General features: G+C 45.4%; 1 protein-coding gene across 1 annotated transcript in view; it reads right to left on the bottom strand.

Moving 5' to 3' along the window:
• Positions 1-1,016: 1,016 nt before the first annotated feature.
• The window catches only part of LOC104074870 (glycerophosphodiester phosphodiesterase domain-containing protein 5), a gene marked incomplete at both ends in the record, with an annotated part of 19,809 nt that continues 1,853 nt past the window's right edge, over positions 1,017-18,972 (bottom strand). The window contains 4 exons of the mRNA XM_009575165.1: positions 1,017-1,235; positions 2,539-2,689; positions 5,966-6,048; positions 16,672-16,817. Coding sequence (XP_009573460.1) covers positions 1,017-1,235; positions 2,539-2,689; positions 5,966-6,048; positions 16,672-16,817 — 599 coding nt within the window. The remainder of the gene's footprint in view (positions 1,236-2,538; positions 2,690-5,965; positions 6,049-16,671; positions 16,818-18,972) is intronic.

The following is an 18,972-nucleotide window of genomic DNA, read 5'->3' as shown; positions in this document are numbered from 1 at the left end:
TGGTAATAAATTAAACTGATTTCCCCAAATCGAGTTTGTTTTTACTGTGATTGTAACTGGTGAGTGATCTCCCTGTCCTTATCTTGACCCACGAGCCTTTCGTTGTATTTCCTCTCCCCTGTCCAGTTGAGGAGGGGAGCGATAGAGCGGCTTTGGTGGGCACCTGGCATCCAGCCAGGGTCAACCCACAGCAATTATTTAAAACCAAGGAGTCAGAGGGAGAGGCAGGGCTCCCTGCTGCTCGCAACTGGCCTCCAGGTCTCAGCCTCTTCTGTCATGTCCAAGACACTTATCAAATCACTTGGTGGGAAGAGACCTCAGGAGATCTCTACTCCAACACAAACCAGAGCCAGGACTCATTTCAGACCAGGTTGCTCAGGGCTTTTTCTAGTTGGGTCTTGAAAAGCTCCAAGGATGGAGAGATCCCTCAGTCTTTCTGGGCCCATCTCAACACTTGCCTGCCCTCACAGGGAAAACTAGTTTCCTTATATCCATCAGGAACCTCTCCTGTTTCAATTTATGACTACTGTCTTCCATCCTCCTGACATGCAGCTCAGTGAAGAGCTTCAGTCCAACTTCTCAACAACCTCCTTGCCAGTACTGGGGAGACCTAATAGCAGCTCTCCAAAGTCTTTCCTTTTCCAGGATGAAGAGACTCAGTTCCCTTAGTCCCTCCTCATATGTTCAGCCCCCTGACCGGTTTGGTGGCCTCTGCAGGACTTGCCCCAGTTTATCAACATGTCTTGTAGCGGTGAGCCCCACACTGAACACGTTTGCCGAGTAAGGGGAATAATCGCTTTCCTCCATCTACTAGCTATACTACCATGAGTACAGTCCAAGACACTATCAAGCCTCTCGGACCACCAGCCTGGAGGCACAGTCGTCCCCAGAATGACTTCTTGGCATGAAGTGGCATTTCAAATCAAGTGTTCAAATGGATCAGATGAGACATTCAAGGATTCGGGGAACCCATAAGGAGGGATGTTTGGAAACATCACCAACCCCACAGAACTCACAGCCTGTTGCCGAATTCCTGATGCCAGGATGGTTTCCAGGGTGATGTTGATGTAAGTGCTGTAGTGAGGATGAGCTGGTGGCAGGTCCTGGAAGTTCAGGATGAGCGATGTGTTGTCCTTGATCACCTCTAGCATATCTGCCAGCTTGCAGACTGACTGGTTGGCAGCTTCCAAGTAGTCAGACCTCGAGAGAGACCCAGCCGTCCAGAAAGGGTCATTCTGAAAGCAAAGCACAACCCGGCATTAGTGCCACAAAACCCATACTCCTCCAACAAAGGTGAAGACCCTTTTCTATCCCACCTTAGCAACAGCTGACAGCAACGCTTGATGACCATCTTGCAGCTTGCTGAAACGCCGCGCCTCAGTTTCCTTACCCAAGGGAAGGTCACTAAAGCAAGGCGTGCTGGGCAGGTCATCCCATTTTCAGGGGGACAGCAGAGCTATAAGGCAGTAACGTAATTTTCCAAAGTAGTAAGCTAAAAATGTACTTTCGCACCCTAGGTACATGATCACCAAGAATTCTTCAGAATCCAAAACCAAAAAGGACCAGCTATTATATAGCTAACGAGCTATGGGCTGTTGGAAGAGATGGGCTCCTGACTTAAGGACGTTCAGGAATGACTCAGCTTCAAAGTACATCCCAAAAAGCAGCCTTCCAGCTGCTGTCTTGGCCCTTCCCATCTGGCAAGCAGCAGTTTTCCCTGCATTCCCCCTCTCACAACCACATCTGCAGGCCAACTAAGTTTCTGTGCAGCAGCACATGCAGCTGTAACACAAAGACATTCCCATCACACCTCCAGACCAGCTCAGATCAGAACGGCAATGAAACTACGGTGGTTTCAGGCTTCCACCAAGCAAGCACCCAGAGAGCTCCAAGCAGGCATGTGAAAATGGTATTTGAGCTTGCATCACTGCAGCGATGCCTCAGCAAGCCCCGTTCAAGCTTGCATGAGTGTGCCAGAGTGCTGCAGTCCTCCTTCCAGACCACAGCTAATGCTCTCCAAGAAGGTTACAGCCACTGGCCAGAGAGCAGCTTGGCAAGAAGAAATCCCACCTGCAACCTGGTTGCATGCCAAAGGATGGGTCAAACCCATCCCACAGCAATTCTCCCTGCCCTGGACTTCAAAGGCTGAATTTCTTGCTTTTTCTTTGTAAGGACAATTGTCTCCAGAAGTAAATTAAAGAAAAAGGAACAGCATATAACACTCTGTCTTTTCTGTTCTCTTTATAATCATATTCCTCCTCAGGAGGGTCTTGAAGTTCTTTGTGGTGTCAACCAGGCATTAAGGCCCCTTATTCCAGGTGGTGAAAGAGCCACAGAAAGACAACGTGTCTTTTAGAACAAGTCTAAGTTTAGTAGAGGACAGAACTAAATGTGGTTCATGGACCCTTGGTCCAGCTGCACTTCAGGCCACTCCACCGAAGAGATGGATCTACACCTCTCCACCTCAAAGAGGGTTTAGGCATGAGCTTTCATCCCACGGCCATGGCTCCAGGACACCCTCTCCATGGCCATACACACCTGTAGGAACCACTCCCCAGCATTGAGCTTTTCCAGGTCGGTCCAGTTGAACATGGAGGAGTGCTCGTAGGCCCGCTCTGGAAACACTTTCTCCACGTTTGTTGTTCTCCTGAGTGTCTTGTCATGCATCAGAAACGGCACTCCATCATAGCTGCAAAGACAGTCAGAGGCCCCATTACAGGTGGAGGTTGCACAACCACGTACACAGTATTAGGGAAATGCCCGTTCCCACTCCAGCCTCTCTCACGGCTTCACATCAAAATCATTGTGAAGATCTCAATCAGCATAACACATCCCTAGCATTCCCAAGACTAGTTGAAATGAGATGCACCTGGAGGAAAAAGCCCCTTAGATACCTGCTAGATGTTAGCAGTCATCCGAATGCTGACATAACCCTACCCATCCATCCCTCCCTCCTCACCACTCCACTACCCCCTCCAAAATTTCTAGAGTGCCAACTCGGGTAGCTGGGACAAGCACACCCACCCTGAATGCTCACGCTAACTAAAGCTTTCTGCAATGTCTGTAGCTCCCAATAATGTCAGAGGTTTTCCATACCTTGTATGCACAGACACACACACAGACTATTCTCAAATTGTTAATAGTAGATGATGAGTAAGAATTTCAAAGGCTCTCAAGACTATACGGGTACCTAATGTTCACAGGTTTTCAGCAAGATGCAAGGGCTCCAAGCTACCAAAATTGCTCTGAAATTGCCTTTACCACTTGAAAACTGGTTTCAGGCAACAGCTATGGTCGCATGAGTTGTTAAGTTCATGCACCTTAAAGAAAACCCACCTCTCAGATGAAACTAAATAGCCAAATGCATGCCCTGTGGTTTTTAAGCCACCTAGATATTACAGAACAATGGTTCTGGGAAACCTAAAAAGCTCTTTAAACTTTCTTCCAGCCCAATTTTCTACTGGAATCAGTGGTAACACCACACAGGGCAATGATGGTTTCTATCAAGGGCAGGGGGACAGTTGTTAGCACTCAGAAATCAAGATAAACCCAGCACAGCCGGGTTATAATGACATTTTCCAAATCAAGGAGCCCATCTTCATAATAGGAGACTCACATAAAGTCTGGAAAGGAGATGGGCTTAAAATACAAACCCCATTTGAATTAGGAGACAATGCAGAGCACTCACCCCCAGAGCCAGAGGGAAAACAAAAACCAATTTTAGATGATGGAGCAAACGCTGCCTCAGCTTTACCATTGCCTGCAGAAGTCCCTTATCACAACGGTCACTGGCATCTTTATTTGCTATTTCTAGCATGCACTGTGCCAACTACTTCCCCCCCAGCCCAAAGCAACACGCTGACACAGCAATACCCTGCTCAGCAGCACACCGTGTTGCTGCAATCAGAAGGGTTTTTAATATATACAGTTTAAAAAAAAAAAAAAAAAAGAAAAGATGCTAAGCAACTGCAGAATTAAGAGTGTGGGGTGTTTAAGGGAGATAGGAGCTCAAGTCTTAACATCTCATAGCAGAGCATTATCAGACACTGCTAAGCCTTAACCACAGTGTGGAAATCCTACGGGGCACTTAACATTTGCTCCCTCCTGTCTAATCCTTCCCCTTACGGAGCCACTCAGCACTACCCAAGGCTAACCGCAATGTATTAGCAGGCACAGGTTTGAAAAAATGATTCAGAGACAGAAGGGAGAGCTTTAGAAGAAGAGATTTGGAGGAGGTAGAAAATGAGAGCGGAACATGCAGTGATACCACACTCCTGCTGCTTGAAGCAAAGTTGGCTTTATAACCAGCACTGGCTTTATAACCAGGGCCACCCAGTTTGGGGTGTGTAATGGGTAGGGAGCAGGATGTGGTAGGTCTGAGTGTATGTCCAAGCAGCCCACACATGGCTGATACGTGCCTAGAGGAACATGGAGACATCCCAGGAGGGATGTCCTGGAGACATCCCAGGTGGAGTGGACCCATCAAGCCACAGGCACAAAGAGCATCTTTCAAAGGCATAAGGACAGCAATGGGTCTTGTGCCGCAAACCCTTCCCAAAATTGCTGCCAGCTGTATTGATAGCTCACTTTTTGGTCTGAAGGTCAATGGACTCCTCTTTTTATAAAGACACTTGGGCCTCCTAGAGAGGGCCTCAGATAACTGTGCCATCAAGGGCATTGTTTAAGCTATGGATGCTTGAAGTGCTCTTCTGGGATGGCTGATGAGTGGCAACATGGAAAGTTCTTGGAGTCCACCTTTTCCCTTGGCCAGTGCTAATGGAAGCAACCAATTCAGCCACCACATGAGCTGCGTGCTCATTTGTGCGTGCGGACAGTCAAGTAGTTGTCCCTTCACAACTGTTAATGAACTGATTTTTGAAAGAATTATATTGCAAACATCCCAATTCATCTTTCATCCTTCCACGATGACCTTCCATTCCCTAGGTGGAAGAAATTCCTTTAGTTTTTATATTATTTGCTCTCAAACAATTACACAAAGACCAAAAAAGCATCCTAACAATTAAACTTCAGAAGCCCATCTTCCACCAGGCAAAAATATCTTTCCATCAACAACAACCTCCAAAGCAGTCAGGGAAAAAGAAAATGTCAGCTTTGAGTCTTTCTTGTATTTATAACTGGAACTGAGACAAACTGAGGGATCACCAAGATAAGGCATTACTGTTTCCTTCATGCCACTTCTGCCCTCTTGCACATCTATGTAACACATGCGGAAAACACAATTCAGAAAAGGAACAAGAATATTAAAGAATTATCAAAATCCTGGAACAAAGCACAGTTCTTGAAATAACCCTCTCTAAATCCTCTCTAAATTGGCCTTGTCAATTCAGCTTAACATTCTCCTGCAAGGAATAACTTTTTGACAGTCAACAGTATCACCGGGTTCCTCCTTCCCCCAGCACCAGTGACATGCGAGGGAGGGGAGGAGGAGAAAGGGCTTACTCCTGGGCTGCTAAATTCTTGTGACAGTTTTGCAAGGCTGATAAAAACCCTCCTGAAGACTTGCAGTGCAATGAAGCCAGTTTGGGATCTCCGCGCTCTCTGCACCTGGGGCATCCCAACAAAAGTCACATTTAAGCAGTTCTGTCTCGTCCCAAGGCCAGCCGACTTCAAGCCAGGCTAGAAACCAGGTGCTGTGTTTCACCGCAATAAAGCAAGCTCTAGGATGAACCACAGTCTTCCTGCAAATGAAGATTAGTTTCATGACAAAGGTATCCAGATTCCCCCACCCTGGACAACTTCACCTTTAATCATGATCTCAGTGAAACAGTTAGTAGCATCTGTGTCTTACAAATGGAGACAGCTAGGAGTTACCGGATACATTCACCAGGAGAGCCCTTTTCAATGGGAAGAAGTGGTAACCAGACACACACCAGATAGGAAAAACCCACCAGCATGGTTTGGGCCATCCACAGAGAGTTTCAGACCAACCAGCACACTGGCTTACCTCAGTACGACATCAGCTTGGACTCCATACATCTTCTGCTCCACTGCCTTCTGGAAGGACATCAGAGTGTTTTCTGGTGCCAACTATGGGGGGGGGGGAAAAACAAAAAGAGCAGCGAGAGATTAGTAGTAAGTGGAAAAGTTTACAAAGCAGTGTCAGCGAGGATGCTGGGAGGAAGGTTTAGAGATATTAGGGAGCTGAAACAATCTTGTTTTGCAGATTACGCAGTGGCCAGTTACACTGGAGTACCAGCATCCCCCAGGCAGAATTGCATCTTACTGAAGTCTGGAGGTGACCAATACATTTGACTCCACTGATGGTCTTTCACACACAGGACAGAGTTCAATGCAGAGTTATGACCTGCAACACCAGAAACCTGGCTAGCTCGAGGTCTGGTGCAAAATTAGTGTATGAGAGGTTTGCTCACCAGCGTGGTCCCCCAAACAGTGGCTTGCTGAGATCCCCCGAAAGTGATTGTTAATGTGATGCCAATTCTCTATCCACAGGTTATATCTAGAGCTATCTAAAACACCTTAACTGTTCTTCATTCTCCTACTTTCTATGCAAACAGTAATTTCAATGCCATTATAGAAAGAAGAAAGTCCATAAACCGGGGTATTATCCATACAATGGAGAACAACTAGACCACAGGTTCTGTAACACACATTTTCGTTCCACATCTACTCATTCAATAAAGTCATCTATTACTCAGTCTAAAAACCAGATGATTTCTCTAATAACAAATGTTCTAGTTAGTTTTAACAACAATTAAAAAAAAGCCTAGAAAATTTATCCCCATGGCTATGACAGATAAGGACTCAAATTTTATTTCAAATTCCTTCCTGTTGAATGGAGCAGATGGTAACAGAATTCTGGTTTGTTTAAAAACAGCACAGTGTGAAGACAAATACTTTGTTTTTCTACAAAACCAGTACAGTATAGCTAGCCCCAAAATGTCCATAAACCAACAACAGGCAGATCAGGAAAAAAAAAAAAAAAAAAAGACAACTACAGAGAGAAAAACTGGCAGGTTTTCTGCACTAAAACACAAGCACATCAAAATAAAGCTATTTTTAATTTTTTTTTTTTTTTTTCCAGTTTTGCTTTCAGGTTTAGAGCACCTGTAACATCCTGTTTTTCCACTCATCTCTGCCACCACCAGGATCAGTAAGTTTCCATCAAGACACAATGAGCATTCACAATCCATGATTTTCAAGAATTACTTAGGGTTTGGAAAGAGGAATAATCAAGAACAAAGACCTAAATGCACCATGCAAGCAACATGCACAATAAATACAAAAAACTGCTCAGGAGTTTAAGGTGTTTCTGAGAATCATTTGTTTTCTTATTAACTGAGAACCTTTCACGCTCAGGTCAGCAAAGCTTTGGAGTGAAATAATCAGACCAAATGTCAGCAACAACCTTCACATAGCTCTGGTATCTCTCTACTGAATTCCTCTGGCTCAAACCACGCAACGATACTCGTTCGTTTTTCTTTTTGTTCAACAAAGGCAACACAGATGCATGTTATCTTCCTAAAAAAACCTCCCAATCAAAGCCTGACTTGTCTAGGAGAAGACAGAGGCAACGCCCCATCACACCCTCTTGCACAGCCCAGCGCTGGGTCACGCAAGGTCGGGCTGAAAGAGCTTTTTGCAATATATTCACGATGCCCAGAGCTGTCAGCAGGGAGCAGCAGCCACATAAAGATCTAAAGATCCCATCCAGGCAGACCTGCTCCATCTCCTGGGGTTGCTTTCAGCATCTCGGGTTCCCCCCCTCAAGTAGCTCAGGTTTCTTCAGGATAACACTGCAAGGTGAGCCTCCCTCTACAGGGTAATGCTCAATATTTGCTTTCAGAGACTGCAGCAATCACTAGGAAACAAAGTGTCTAGTGTTCAAACTAGAGACAGCTGAACTAGAGAAACCAAAGGGTGATGCAAGACCACCAGCCTAAGTCAGGAAGGGTTGCTGGGTGGATGCAACACAAGTCCCAGCTCAAGATGTGACACCACATCAAGCAGCAACTGAACTCACGCCCCTATAAGCAGTCTAGCCAGGGATGCGGACATACAAGGAATAGAAAAGCAAAGCGTGTTGAGTTGTAAATCATCTCTCAGGCTAAGGGAGACTGGAAAGGGTGGGTTGGTCTACCTCCAGTAAGCAGTCAACGTAAGCCTACCCTGCGACACAGGTAGGACGACATGGGTAGGGCGACACTGCTGTTACCCACCTACACAATGAAGAGCTCATATTGCATGAATCAGGGCTTACAAAGGCAAACAAGCGTGGGTACAACAGTATTCCACCTCTGTAGAGGTGGACCAGCATGACCAAGGTCTTCTCATGTCTTACCTGTACACCAAACTCTTGGCACAGCAGAATCCTAACCCAGAGAGGGCACAGGCTCTGCTGTTTGACAACAAGATTAAAAACGCTTCTTGCCTCTTTCCAGTGTATTTCAGTTTCTGCAGGGCCGTGGTCAAGCCTTGCTTGGACACCAGCCCTCCTGAGATGCAGTTGGTTTGAGATGCAGGGGAAGCTTTAACTTAAAGCACAGGGTAGCCCCAGCCTCCACTGCTGGAGGCACTCGAAGGAAACATGGAGCCAAACAGATCTGAGGTGGCAGGTCAATACGCCAAGAGCCTCCATCAGCTGGACTGGGGAAAAATAAATTCAGACAGAGCTGAGACTGCACGCAGAGGTGATAGATGAAAGCCAAATAGGAAAACAGCCTTTTGGGGATGGGATTTCTGTTTGCCAGACTGGACAAATTCGACCATGTGAAGATAGTAGTGATGTCCATGCACCTTAGTGGTAGTGCTAAAATATAGGTTGCAATGAGATAAAAACTGAGATTTTTTTTTTAAGTTTTAAAACTCGGCACACTGTGACTGTCCCATCCTCAGCACTCAGACAGATACCACTGAGCTTAACCCCATGGAGAGCCCATCTCAGCCCCAGGAGTGGAATATCCCACTGCAGCTTCATCTCTAGCCCCTACAGAGCCCGCAGACCACGCTTCACCCTTCAAAAAGGGCAAAACTTAACTGGACTCCACCAGGGCTGCATGCGGCTGCTTAGCTACAAGGCACATCCAGTCCCTTCCCACGAACTTGATCCCAAACAAAAGTTAAATAAACTTACAAAACTCTGGCCAGACCTGTGTTGAAAACTGCAGCTGTGCAGAGGAAGCAGCATTTTAAAACTGTTCTAAGGACAGGTTGTTACTTAAGGTGCAACCATCCAAATACACACTTAGGAGCTGTAACGTCATCTTCATCACACCACAACTAGCAGTGAAGAGCATCCTCTTGCAGAGCATCACAGATGGATGAACATCTCTGGCTGCCCTGAACCAGCAAACAGCACGGACGTCAGCAGAAGTGTTCTCCATAACATCGTGCCCCACGATGGCACGTGCTGGGTAGTCTCTATAACACCACAATGCTGTCACTTGACAGCCCAATTCCCTGCATGTCAGAAGCTTTTGAAAAGTAGATTATAAACCTTCCAGGCAAAGATGTCATCTTCTTGTGAGCATGTGGTGGGTAAGCTCCTAACCTGGCCAGAGCCAGTCACCCCGAAATAAATAATTGCATCTCCAAATGAGTCCATCATCGATGCAGAAAGCTGTCCTCTCTGGTTTCTAAACCTCTCGGTCGATCCTAGCCTTGAGGGAACTGAACAAGCCACTCACACCAACGACATAACCCAATGAAGGTCAACCAGAAAGCCAGGGAAGCAAACTTTACCCCGTCCTCTAAAAATCAGATGGTGCCTATTCCTGGAGGTTCCCCTGACACCACTTCGGAGGCAGGATCTCTCTGTACCACGAGTTCATATCCCTTACAATATGAGGTTTTTGTGAAAAGAGAGAATCTGAGTAACAGATATTTCCATCATCCCAGCCTGTCTCTGTCTCCCTCCAAGAAAGAGGGAGCTGAAGCCCTAAATTCAGCATTTTTAGGGCAGAGATGCACCCAAGCGAGACAGTTGCTGGTACAGAAATTACTTGCTCAGATTAGTGCTGATTTTTTAAAAGGTTTTACAGCAAAACTTCAAGGACTAAATAAATGCATAATTTTTCTGCTCGTATTTCTCTGTCTCCTTCCAGTTTCTTTGATGGGTTTTCCTCCTTGATACAATACATTCAGGCACTTTATGTCTAAAACCCAAACCCAGGTTTGCAGTGATCCAGTGCAACTGGACACAACCAATTTCTTAAGAAGTGAAGGAAGCCCTGGGGCACAAAGCAAGGATTTCACTCCAAAACCTCTGTCCTATATAAACCATGTCAACATCCCCTGAAAGCCACAGACAGACCCTGTGCAGGGTTTGTAGAAGCTGTTCCTTCTCTCCACACTTAGTCTGATAGGCTCATCCCTTGCAAAAATCAGGCTACTGTTCATTTCTTCCTACTAGAGAGACACAGCAACTAATTTCTAGAAAATTACCCATGAATGAACTCATTTTCACTATTTTTGTGCTTAGAAGTCAATTGCAAATGCTTTCAAATGGAGTCAAGAGCTTTGGACCTTCCTTAACGAAGGTTATTGCTAGTTAGAGCAGCGTAGCCTTGCTACAGTTGGACATCACTGCACCGTATTTTTCCCCTAATTAGCCACCTTGCCAGGCCTTAAAAAAAAAAAATCACTGCATCATTTGCATGTTGGGGAGGCTAACGAAGCAGCTTGCACAAAAGAACTGAATTTGTTCCAAACTAACTGCAGCCACTGCACACCTCTGGCACTGTGGGCTGAGCTGCACTGAAGGATTTGAAACTGCTTCACCAACAAGCTTTACGGATATTTTCTCATCCTTTCGGAAACATGAGCAGCATTTAAATTTTTTTTTAGTTTTCCCTCCCTTATCTCTCCTTTCCAGTATCAATCTCCTCGTGAGCCAATAATTGGACTACAAACATAAGGCATGATTAGGGCGATACCTGAAAAATGGTATTTTCCTTCCTGTAAAAAGATGCCCTTTGGAAGTTCCCTGTATGGGACTTAGTGTGGATTTCAGCGTTGGATTTCAGCATTAGGGTCCCATCATGCCAGGTCACTACGTGGCAATAACGATATTGTTTAAAACATAAAATAAAACGTCTTTAACCCCCAGGAATTCAAGGTATTTCAGAGAGCATCCACATCTAGCATTTCTGGAAACAGCTCAACTCGACTGAAAGGAAGTGAAAAAGCGCAAAACAAAAAGAGAAAAAAAAAGGTATTGCCTTGGATGACAGGATAAACTCATAAGCAAAGAGTCATTAGGGGTTTAATAACTAGATACAGGAGATAAGACCTCATTATTGTTGTACTGCACATAAAAAAAGCTGGAGCTTGATTTAATGAAAGACTACCTAACCTTACGTAGATTTATTTCTGTGAACACAAGTCTTTCTCCAGGTCTGACAGAAGATGCTAATTGTGATTGTTTGTTACTGTCGATTGGACCAGCAGACAGGTTAACTGGCCATATTTTTAATAGGTGGGGGTGCATAACACGTACAGCAAACCAAATGCTTCTTGATTTCAGCAGCACAAGCAGTACAGACCAAAGCACTTCAGAGCTTTTAAAAAAACCAAAGCCCTCCCAAATAGATGGTGGTAAAGTTTTGGTACCCAAGATAAAAATGAAATAAAGGCCCTCAAAACCACCAAGAAAACAAAAACCCCAAAGCAGCAGAAAGAAATCACCAGTTCTTCTTCATTAGCTGAAAGCTCCCCAATAAGCCACAATCCCAACCAGAAGTCTTCATTACTGTTTCTATTGACAGTTGGCACCACAAGATGACAAAACAGCATCTCTGTGAGAACGCCAACATATATTGGAGGCTTCACCTTCAGGTGTTAAAAAAAAAAAACAACAAAAAAACAAAACAAGCCAAAAACAACAACAAAAAAACCCACTCCACATGTGCAAGGCCATATTTGCTGGAATTTTCCTGGGAACAGCATGACACACTCCCTATCGAGGCAAAACATTCCCATGCAGTAACCCAACAGGCAAATTAAACGTTGGCTGCCCACCAAGGTACTTTGTCCCAGCAACGGGTACTTTTCCACTCTGGAGTTGTGCAAAGCCAATGAGTCAGCACCGCTGCAAAACGGCATCACGGTGTCGTCTGCCGTGCAGGAAGGAGCTCGACGGCCTGAACGCCGCACGCTTCGCGGCACGTGGACCGCGGTTTCGGCACAGTCTTTCTCAGCGCTGTTAAGACACGCCGAAAACCAGCTGTATGGGTGGCTTGCCAAAAACGTTTATTTCGATGCTATTTGTAGCCTCCAGCTCTGAAATCAAGAGCTGTTCTTGCCTCTGACACGCTTGGATGGTTTCCACAGGTTTAGCCTGATTGTTTCTAGACCAACCAGTATCTTTTTGGTCCCAGTAATGGGAGGCGAGTTTCCAGGCTTCGTGAAGGTGTCCAAGGAGACAGATACAGCTTTTGCTCAAATAAGTCTTTGCTATTATTAATCCTTTGGGTGATTTACCTACAATTTGAGATCAAAGATCATCATGATGAGCCTAATTATTTTTATAAGGAATGTATATTTAGGACTAACAACCTAAAAGCAAGTAGGATTCAACATTATGGACAGCACCTTCTTCAGATCCCAGAAGCAAAGACAACCTGCCTGAAAGCACCATGTGAAGAAAGACATTTGGGAGAAGACTTTAAAGGTGCAAATGGCAGTAGAAGTTGGTGTCCTACTGGATCAAGTTCCTCACTTCCATCTCAGATTTGGTCCCAGCTTTTACCTTCTACCCTTGTTTTAGCTCATCCTCAGCATAAGTGGCATATTTACCATCACGGGCAGAAGACAGTCAAGCCTATTGCCATTGAAGACAAAATGCAACTAGATTTCTGTAAGAAGAATAAAAAAGATGGAAGACCAAAGACAACAGACACCTGCTCATAAAACCATCTGAAAAGTTTAACATATTAACATTCAAAATTTACAGAGAACCCCATCTCATGTTTTGGGGTGTCAGACGATTCCTGTACCCATCAGGACAAGATCCTTTCAAACCAACAGACATCAAGTGAGGGCTGGAGCCCTCAATTCCCAGCACGTTGCTGCCACAACCCTGATGCTTTCCTGATGGGAGTCCAGAAGGACAGAAACAGATCTGGAGACTGAATAATTCATTTTAAAAGAGCCTTTGAAAAGAAACTGATTGATTAACTAAACACCTGCTAAGAGAAAGGGTTTTCAGACAGCACCCTGATGGCAACAGACATTTAGCGTAGCAAAAAGTGGGCATGACTGGATGACATTTAGGCAAGGGAAGGTAGAAGGAGTCATGCAGAAGAGTCTTTCTAGCAGTGAATTAAAGCTTGTGGGGGAGCAGGATGATACCAAAGAAATGTTGCTTGGAGGAGCACTACCACTACACACAAATGGTCAGCCAGTGTGGAACCAGTAGCTCTCCTGTACTGCAAAAAGCCACACTTCACCTAGGTACAGATGCCAGGATGGTTTCTGATTTTCTCTTGCTATTTAAAATGCAAGGACTTTTTCCCTCCTCCAGCGTTTCAAGACAAATTATATGAGCCATATGGCCTCTGTTCCTCACTTTTTTCCTCCACAGGACAAGGACAGCAGTTGAGTCGCACTCACGCAGGTGCTGTGAATGCTGCTCTTAAAAATCCTAAAGGCACAAGGAAGACAGACAGGGCGTGTGCATGCACAGAGGAAAGCAGGCTCTGGAGTACAAAGGAAGATCGTAGCCCATGTTTGAGGAGCAGGCTGCATGCACTGATGGATCAGTATCCCTCAGTACTGTGTCCCTCAGGAAGTGCACACATAGAATCATAGAATCATTCAGGTTGGAAAAGACCTCGAAGATCATCGAGTCCAACTGTCAACCCAACCCCACCATGCCCACTAAACCATGTCCCTAAGCGCCTCATCTACACGTCTTTTAAATACTTCCAGGGATGGGGCCTCTCTACCCCTTCCCTGGGCAGCCTGTTCCAAGGCCTGACCACTCTTTCAGTAAAGAAGGTTTTCCTAATGTCCAGTCTAATCCTCCCTTGGCGCAACTTGAGGCCATTTCCTCTCGTCCTGTCGCTTGTTACATCTACAGCTTTCCTGGGGAACTCTCCATTTCACTAGCTTTTGCCCCATATACCATATGCCATGTCCACAACAAATCCTTTATTTCAGGACAAGAAGCATCTTCAGCCATCCCATGGATCTCCTTTGCTGGCTTTTGCCAGAAGAGCACTCAGTTGTATTTGTGTCTTTCTAGTATAAGAGCATTGGACACGCAAACGCATTATTACGGCCCCAGTCCTGCCAGACGGGTGAAGCAACCAGCTATCAGGCTCTACCAGAGAGCACGATTGTCTGCACAGCAAATCACATTTGTCTTGCTTCAGGAGATTTGAAGGCAAATATTGCATTGCTTTTTATCATCTCCAGTCCCACTAGATCTAGTTTCACCTCAGGTCCCAAACTCTCAAGCTCTGCAGACTTTTGATCTTGATATTGCCCAAGGGAGGATGTCTGTGTCCTACAGCCCAGTCTCCAGACTCTTCTCTGGGCTATTTCCTCCTCCCCAGCTTCACTTGGCCATTTCTCCAAACTAAATCTACATACAGTTGGGCTCAAAAGCAAAAGCGTAGCAAGCAGCCCTGTGAAACAAAACCCTATTAGCAGAAATGCCTTCTGGCAAAGCTTTCAAATCATTAGTTTCCAAGCAGATATGACTTAGTACAACCTGAGGACTTGCACTGGGCTCTTCAAACTCAAGGTGACATTTGATATAGTGAAAAGCTGGGCAGAGATGGAAGTACAGAAAGAAGTTTTGACCACCTCTCTCTGGTCCTCATCTTTCTTATCCCATCTCAGCTTTGCCGTTCAAGGGCACAGTTGGAGGACTCACTACACATACAGCAAAGGCTGTTTGTATATATACAATATATGTATATATTATAGCAGTTGTATAAACCTACTGCTAACACACCATGGGGCGTGCAGACTATTGCTTGGAGGTTGGAACAAGGCTTGCTAGTCTCTGATCTTGTTTCTTGCGGGCTTCAGAGCAAACCATCTGCTGCTGACAGACAAGCAGCTCTATGTGTCGGGGAATGGTGAAGGGGAGGGATGCACCCCGCTGCACAACACCTGGGCCACAGCTCCACAAGCAGCACTGAGCGTCCTCCACCGCCGCTCTCGATCAACCTTTGCAACCCTCTGCACCCCAACGTGCAAGCAGCATCTCCCCAGATAGGTTTATTCCATACTGCAAGGAGTGTTTGCTGGCTCCAAGGAAGAACATGAAGCAAGGCAAAGGGCCAAGTCTCTGCTGGGAGTCTTGCTCCAGATAAGGTTTATGTAAACTATCTGGAAGATAGAAGGAATTTGTCTGCTGTTTAGTTTCTTTAGAAGGCTATGGGGGGCACACAGGCCTGGAAACTCCACAGGAAGAAAATCCCCCAACAGGTTTTGTGACCTCCTGCCATGGAAAAAGCCTAGGTCCTCCCTTGGCTGTTTCTGGCCTTCGTGGTTGGTACAAACACAGTGGGACAGGAAAAAACATTTATCATGCCCAGAACTTCATTCCACCACTGACAGAGACAATATAGTTAAAAGTGATGCAAATTAAGCTGGCATTTCAAGGGATTGCTTAAAGAAAGAAATCATTAAAAATAGAGAGAACTAAAATAAAATACTTCTGTGTCATGATAGGTGTTTATCTTACCCAGCAAACTCCTAGTCCGCACTCTCAAACTCGGAGAGGAGCTCAAGCACGCTCCAGCCTGCCAAATAGGTTCTGACAGCCTATACAGATATTTTTTCTGCTTTGAATATCAGCAAAAAAGTTAATTGGATGCCTTAAAAAAAAAAAACAAACATTTGCAAGGCTGGTGCCTACACTGCAGTATGCTATCTTGTCTGAAGTCAATCAACCAGCAGAGAGAGATGGAGGCCTAAGTACCATTCAACAGACCTAAGTACCGAAGCACCCAAACTAGAGACCCAGACCAGTATGACCAACCACCACAGGACAGCTTTATGCAAGCCCAGGGCTGTGCCCAAGCCAACATGCTCCATCTTTAGCCTTGAACATGTCCAGAAACCTTGGAGAAGAAAGGACTGTATGATCATGATTTCAAGGTCTACCCAGAGGCTGATGACAGGAATGTTTCATCACCTCACCCAGTCTCACGATGATCTGCAATGCAAGAGTACCGTGCAGTCAAGTAGGGTCAGCACAGCTTGTTTGTTTGTTTGTTTTTGCAGATTGCCACATACTCAAGGCATTTTGCTGCGAGCCAAGTTTAAGAACTGCTGGTGAGGTCCTGCAAAGGACACGAAGACTGAGCCTCAAGCTCCAAAAAAAAAAAAAAGAAAATGTCCCAGACTTCTACTGCTGCAGCTCAAGGGCCAAGCCTGGAGAGCAAAAAACAGCAGAACTAGCAGCCAGAAAAATGCAACGGCACAAACCACCCTGAGCAAGGCAAGGATTGCCCTTTCATTTGTAAGGCATCTAGAACATCTGGGGCGTTCGACTCGACTCTGGGTTCATGTACTGATTTACCACCACAGTAATTCTAGCCAGGAGGGGTGCCTCAGTTATATTTGTCATATATATTCTCTGGAGAGCAGCCTGGACACCATCAGATCCAGTACGATCCTTTACACAGGCAGAAGAGTCAGACAACACAGTACTAATAATATAAGACTACTCACCATCGGTGCTCCGCGGTGACCTATAATGGCCGGCTTTGGTCCCAGAGCCTTCTTCTCCATTATGCAAGGGGACGAGATGGTGAGGGGGACGAGGTAAAGTGCAACTACAACTGCGAGGTATGCAGTGAACATCAGCATCTGAGAAGCTGAGACAGAAAGAGAGAGAAAGAGCTGGTGAAAATGTTGGTCCTCACCTCCTCACACCACAGGAGCAAAGTCAAGACACCTTCGTCTTCCTCCAGAGAAGAGACTGGTCTTCGGCTGTTGCCCCTAGTACAACAGCAGAGCTCCATGTTTAGGGAAAAACATATTCGATTTTAAAAAAATCAAAAAATCTCTTTGAACTAATCAGGTCCTGAGGGAGGTCTTCACTTTATTTTGTATTGGGGAAACAAGAAGTTAAGCAAAGTAAATAGTAAGTAAAGTAGCCCAAAACACTGTTGATTTCCAGGCCTTTGGGTGGGAAGCAAATTTTGCCCTGCCTGACAGCAAACGCAGATCACCAGCTAAACATACCTACAAATAAGTCATGGCACCGTGTTGGTGCATTTATTATCACTTGGGTCTACATCACTTGTGTTTACATTGGTGGTTCACCAACACCACCCATTTCAGCCAGGGTAACGCCACTTTAACTGCTTCTGCATTAGGATTTGTGCCAGCCAGAACCGAGTTAATTTGCAATAATGTTTTACTGATTGAGTTAGACACATTTAAATAAACCCTTGGGTTGTGATGGTGCTGCACTCCCCAGAGTCTCTGCAAACAGCAATATTACAGGACAGGCAAATGCCGCAGAGAGGGTGCTGGCTGCCGCGCTTGGGGCCAGATGAGCAGTCCTGCCTCCCGTGCCATGCCTCAGCCACCCGCCTCCGACTACCAGTGACTTCTCACAGAGTCCAAAGTATCTGGGAATCTTTCGAAGGTGCTGACAGCGCAACAGAAACACCCCTTGTTCCCAACAGATGCATATTCCTTATAAAGAACAACAGGCATCTTTGAACTCCTGAGCTATTTGGAGTCACTTGAAACCACAGATATGAAAGCAAAAGACTTTTTTTTCTTCTTTTTTTTTTTTAATATTATTTATTTTTCAAACTCATTAAGGCTTTGGAACTCAAGGGAGAACCTCCAAAAAACCCCTTTAAAATAAATATTTGCCATGGACGCAAGGTGGAGAAGGCAGTTTTTTTTAGGGGAAGGACAGAACAGCCCAGCTCTGGTCCTGACCACAGCTGATCTGGTTTCACACATAAACAAACTGCTTTTTGTTTCCAGCATCTAATAGCCTCATTCAAACATGTTCCTACAAGCCAGAAAGTAACTTTGCCAGCTAATTTTTTCCTCCTCTCTGGAAGAGATGTCAATCACCCACAGAACAGTCAAGGAACTGAATGGCATCTTGCTAAGTGAATTCATGCTGTGTCATGCACCATAAAGGTATGGTGCCCCGGAGTTGTGCGTTACCAGCATCAAAACCTCCAGACGGACACAGGACATTATCCTGACCCAATTCCTGCTCATTCCAGGAACACCACACACCAACCAGGCTTTGAAAATCAGCCTAATTGTCAGCAAAGTCTCAGGCTGTGCAAAGAATCCGGTCCCCTCCTTCCTGGTACTGCAGTTTAGGGAGTAAACGGTTCAGATTGGCTGGGGGATTGGACTAAATGACCTTTAAAGGTCCCTTCCAAACCAAACTATTCTATGATCCTATGATTCAGACTACAGGCAAGCACCATGTGAAATGCATGGGCTTCCACATATTTTTATCATTGGACTGCACCCGTAAGGAAATGATGGCCCAGCATGGGTCACAGACCATGTTAAAATGGAGCTGAAGACCTCACCCAGCCATGTATATGTGGGAACTGAGACCATGCACAAAAAACCTGAAATGAAATACATGCATGAAATACAAGCAAAGTACATACTGTTCAATTTGAGGTTGGATGGTCTATATGGAAGAAGCTCTCCTGGTGACCACCCAAGCCAAGGCAAGCAGGACAGAAAAATCTCCCACCTTCTACAACACCAACGACGACACTTAGACACAAGCCTTCCTTCTCCATTCCTCTTGCTCTTAGTAAACCTGAAATGAAATACATGCATGAAATACAAGCAAAGTACATACTGTTCAATTTGAGGTTGGATGGTCTATATGGAAGAAGCTCTCCTGGTGACCACCCAAGCCAAGGCAAGCAGGACAGAAAAATCTCCCACCTTCTACAACACCAACGACGACACTTAGACACAAGCCTTCCTTCTCCATTCCTCTTGCTCTTAGTGACCACTCCAGCC

Source organism: Fulmarus glacialis, unplaced genomic scaffold, assembly GCF_000690835.1.
Source record: "Fulmarus glacialis isolate BGI_N327 unplaced genomic scaffold, ASM69083v1 scaffold10783, whole genome shotgun sequence".
Taxonomy (NCBI): Eukaryota; Metazoa; Chordata; class Aves; order Procellariiformes; family Procellariidae; genus Fulmarus; species Fulmarus glacialis.
This window is presented reverse-complemented; position numbering and strand designations above follow the sequence as displayed.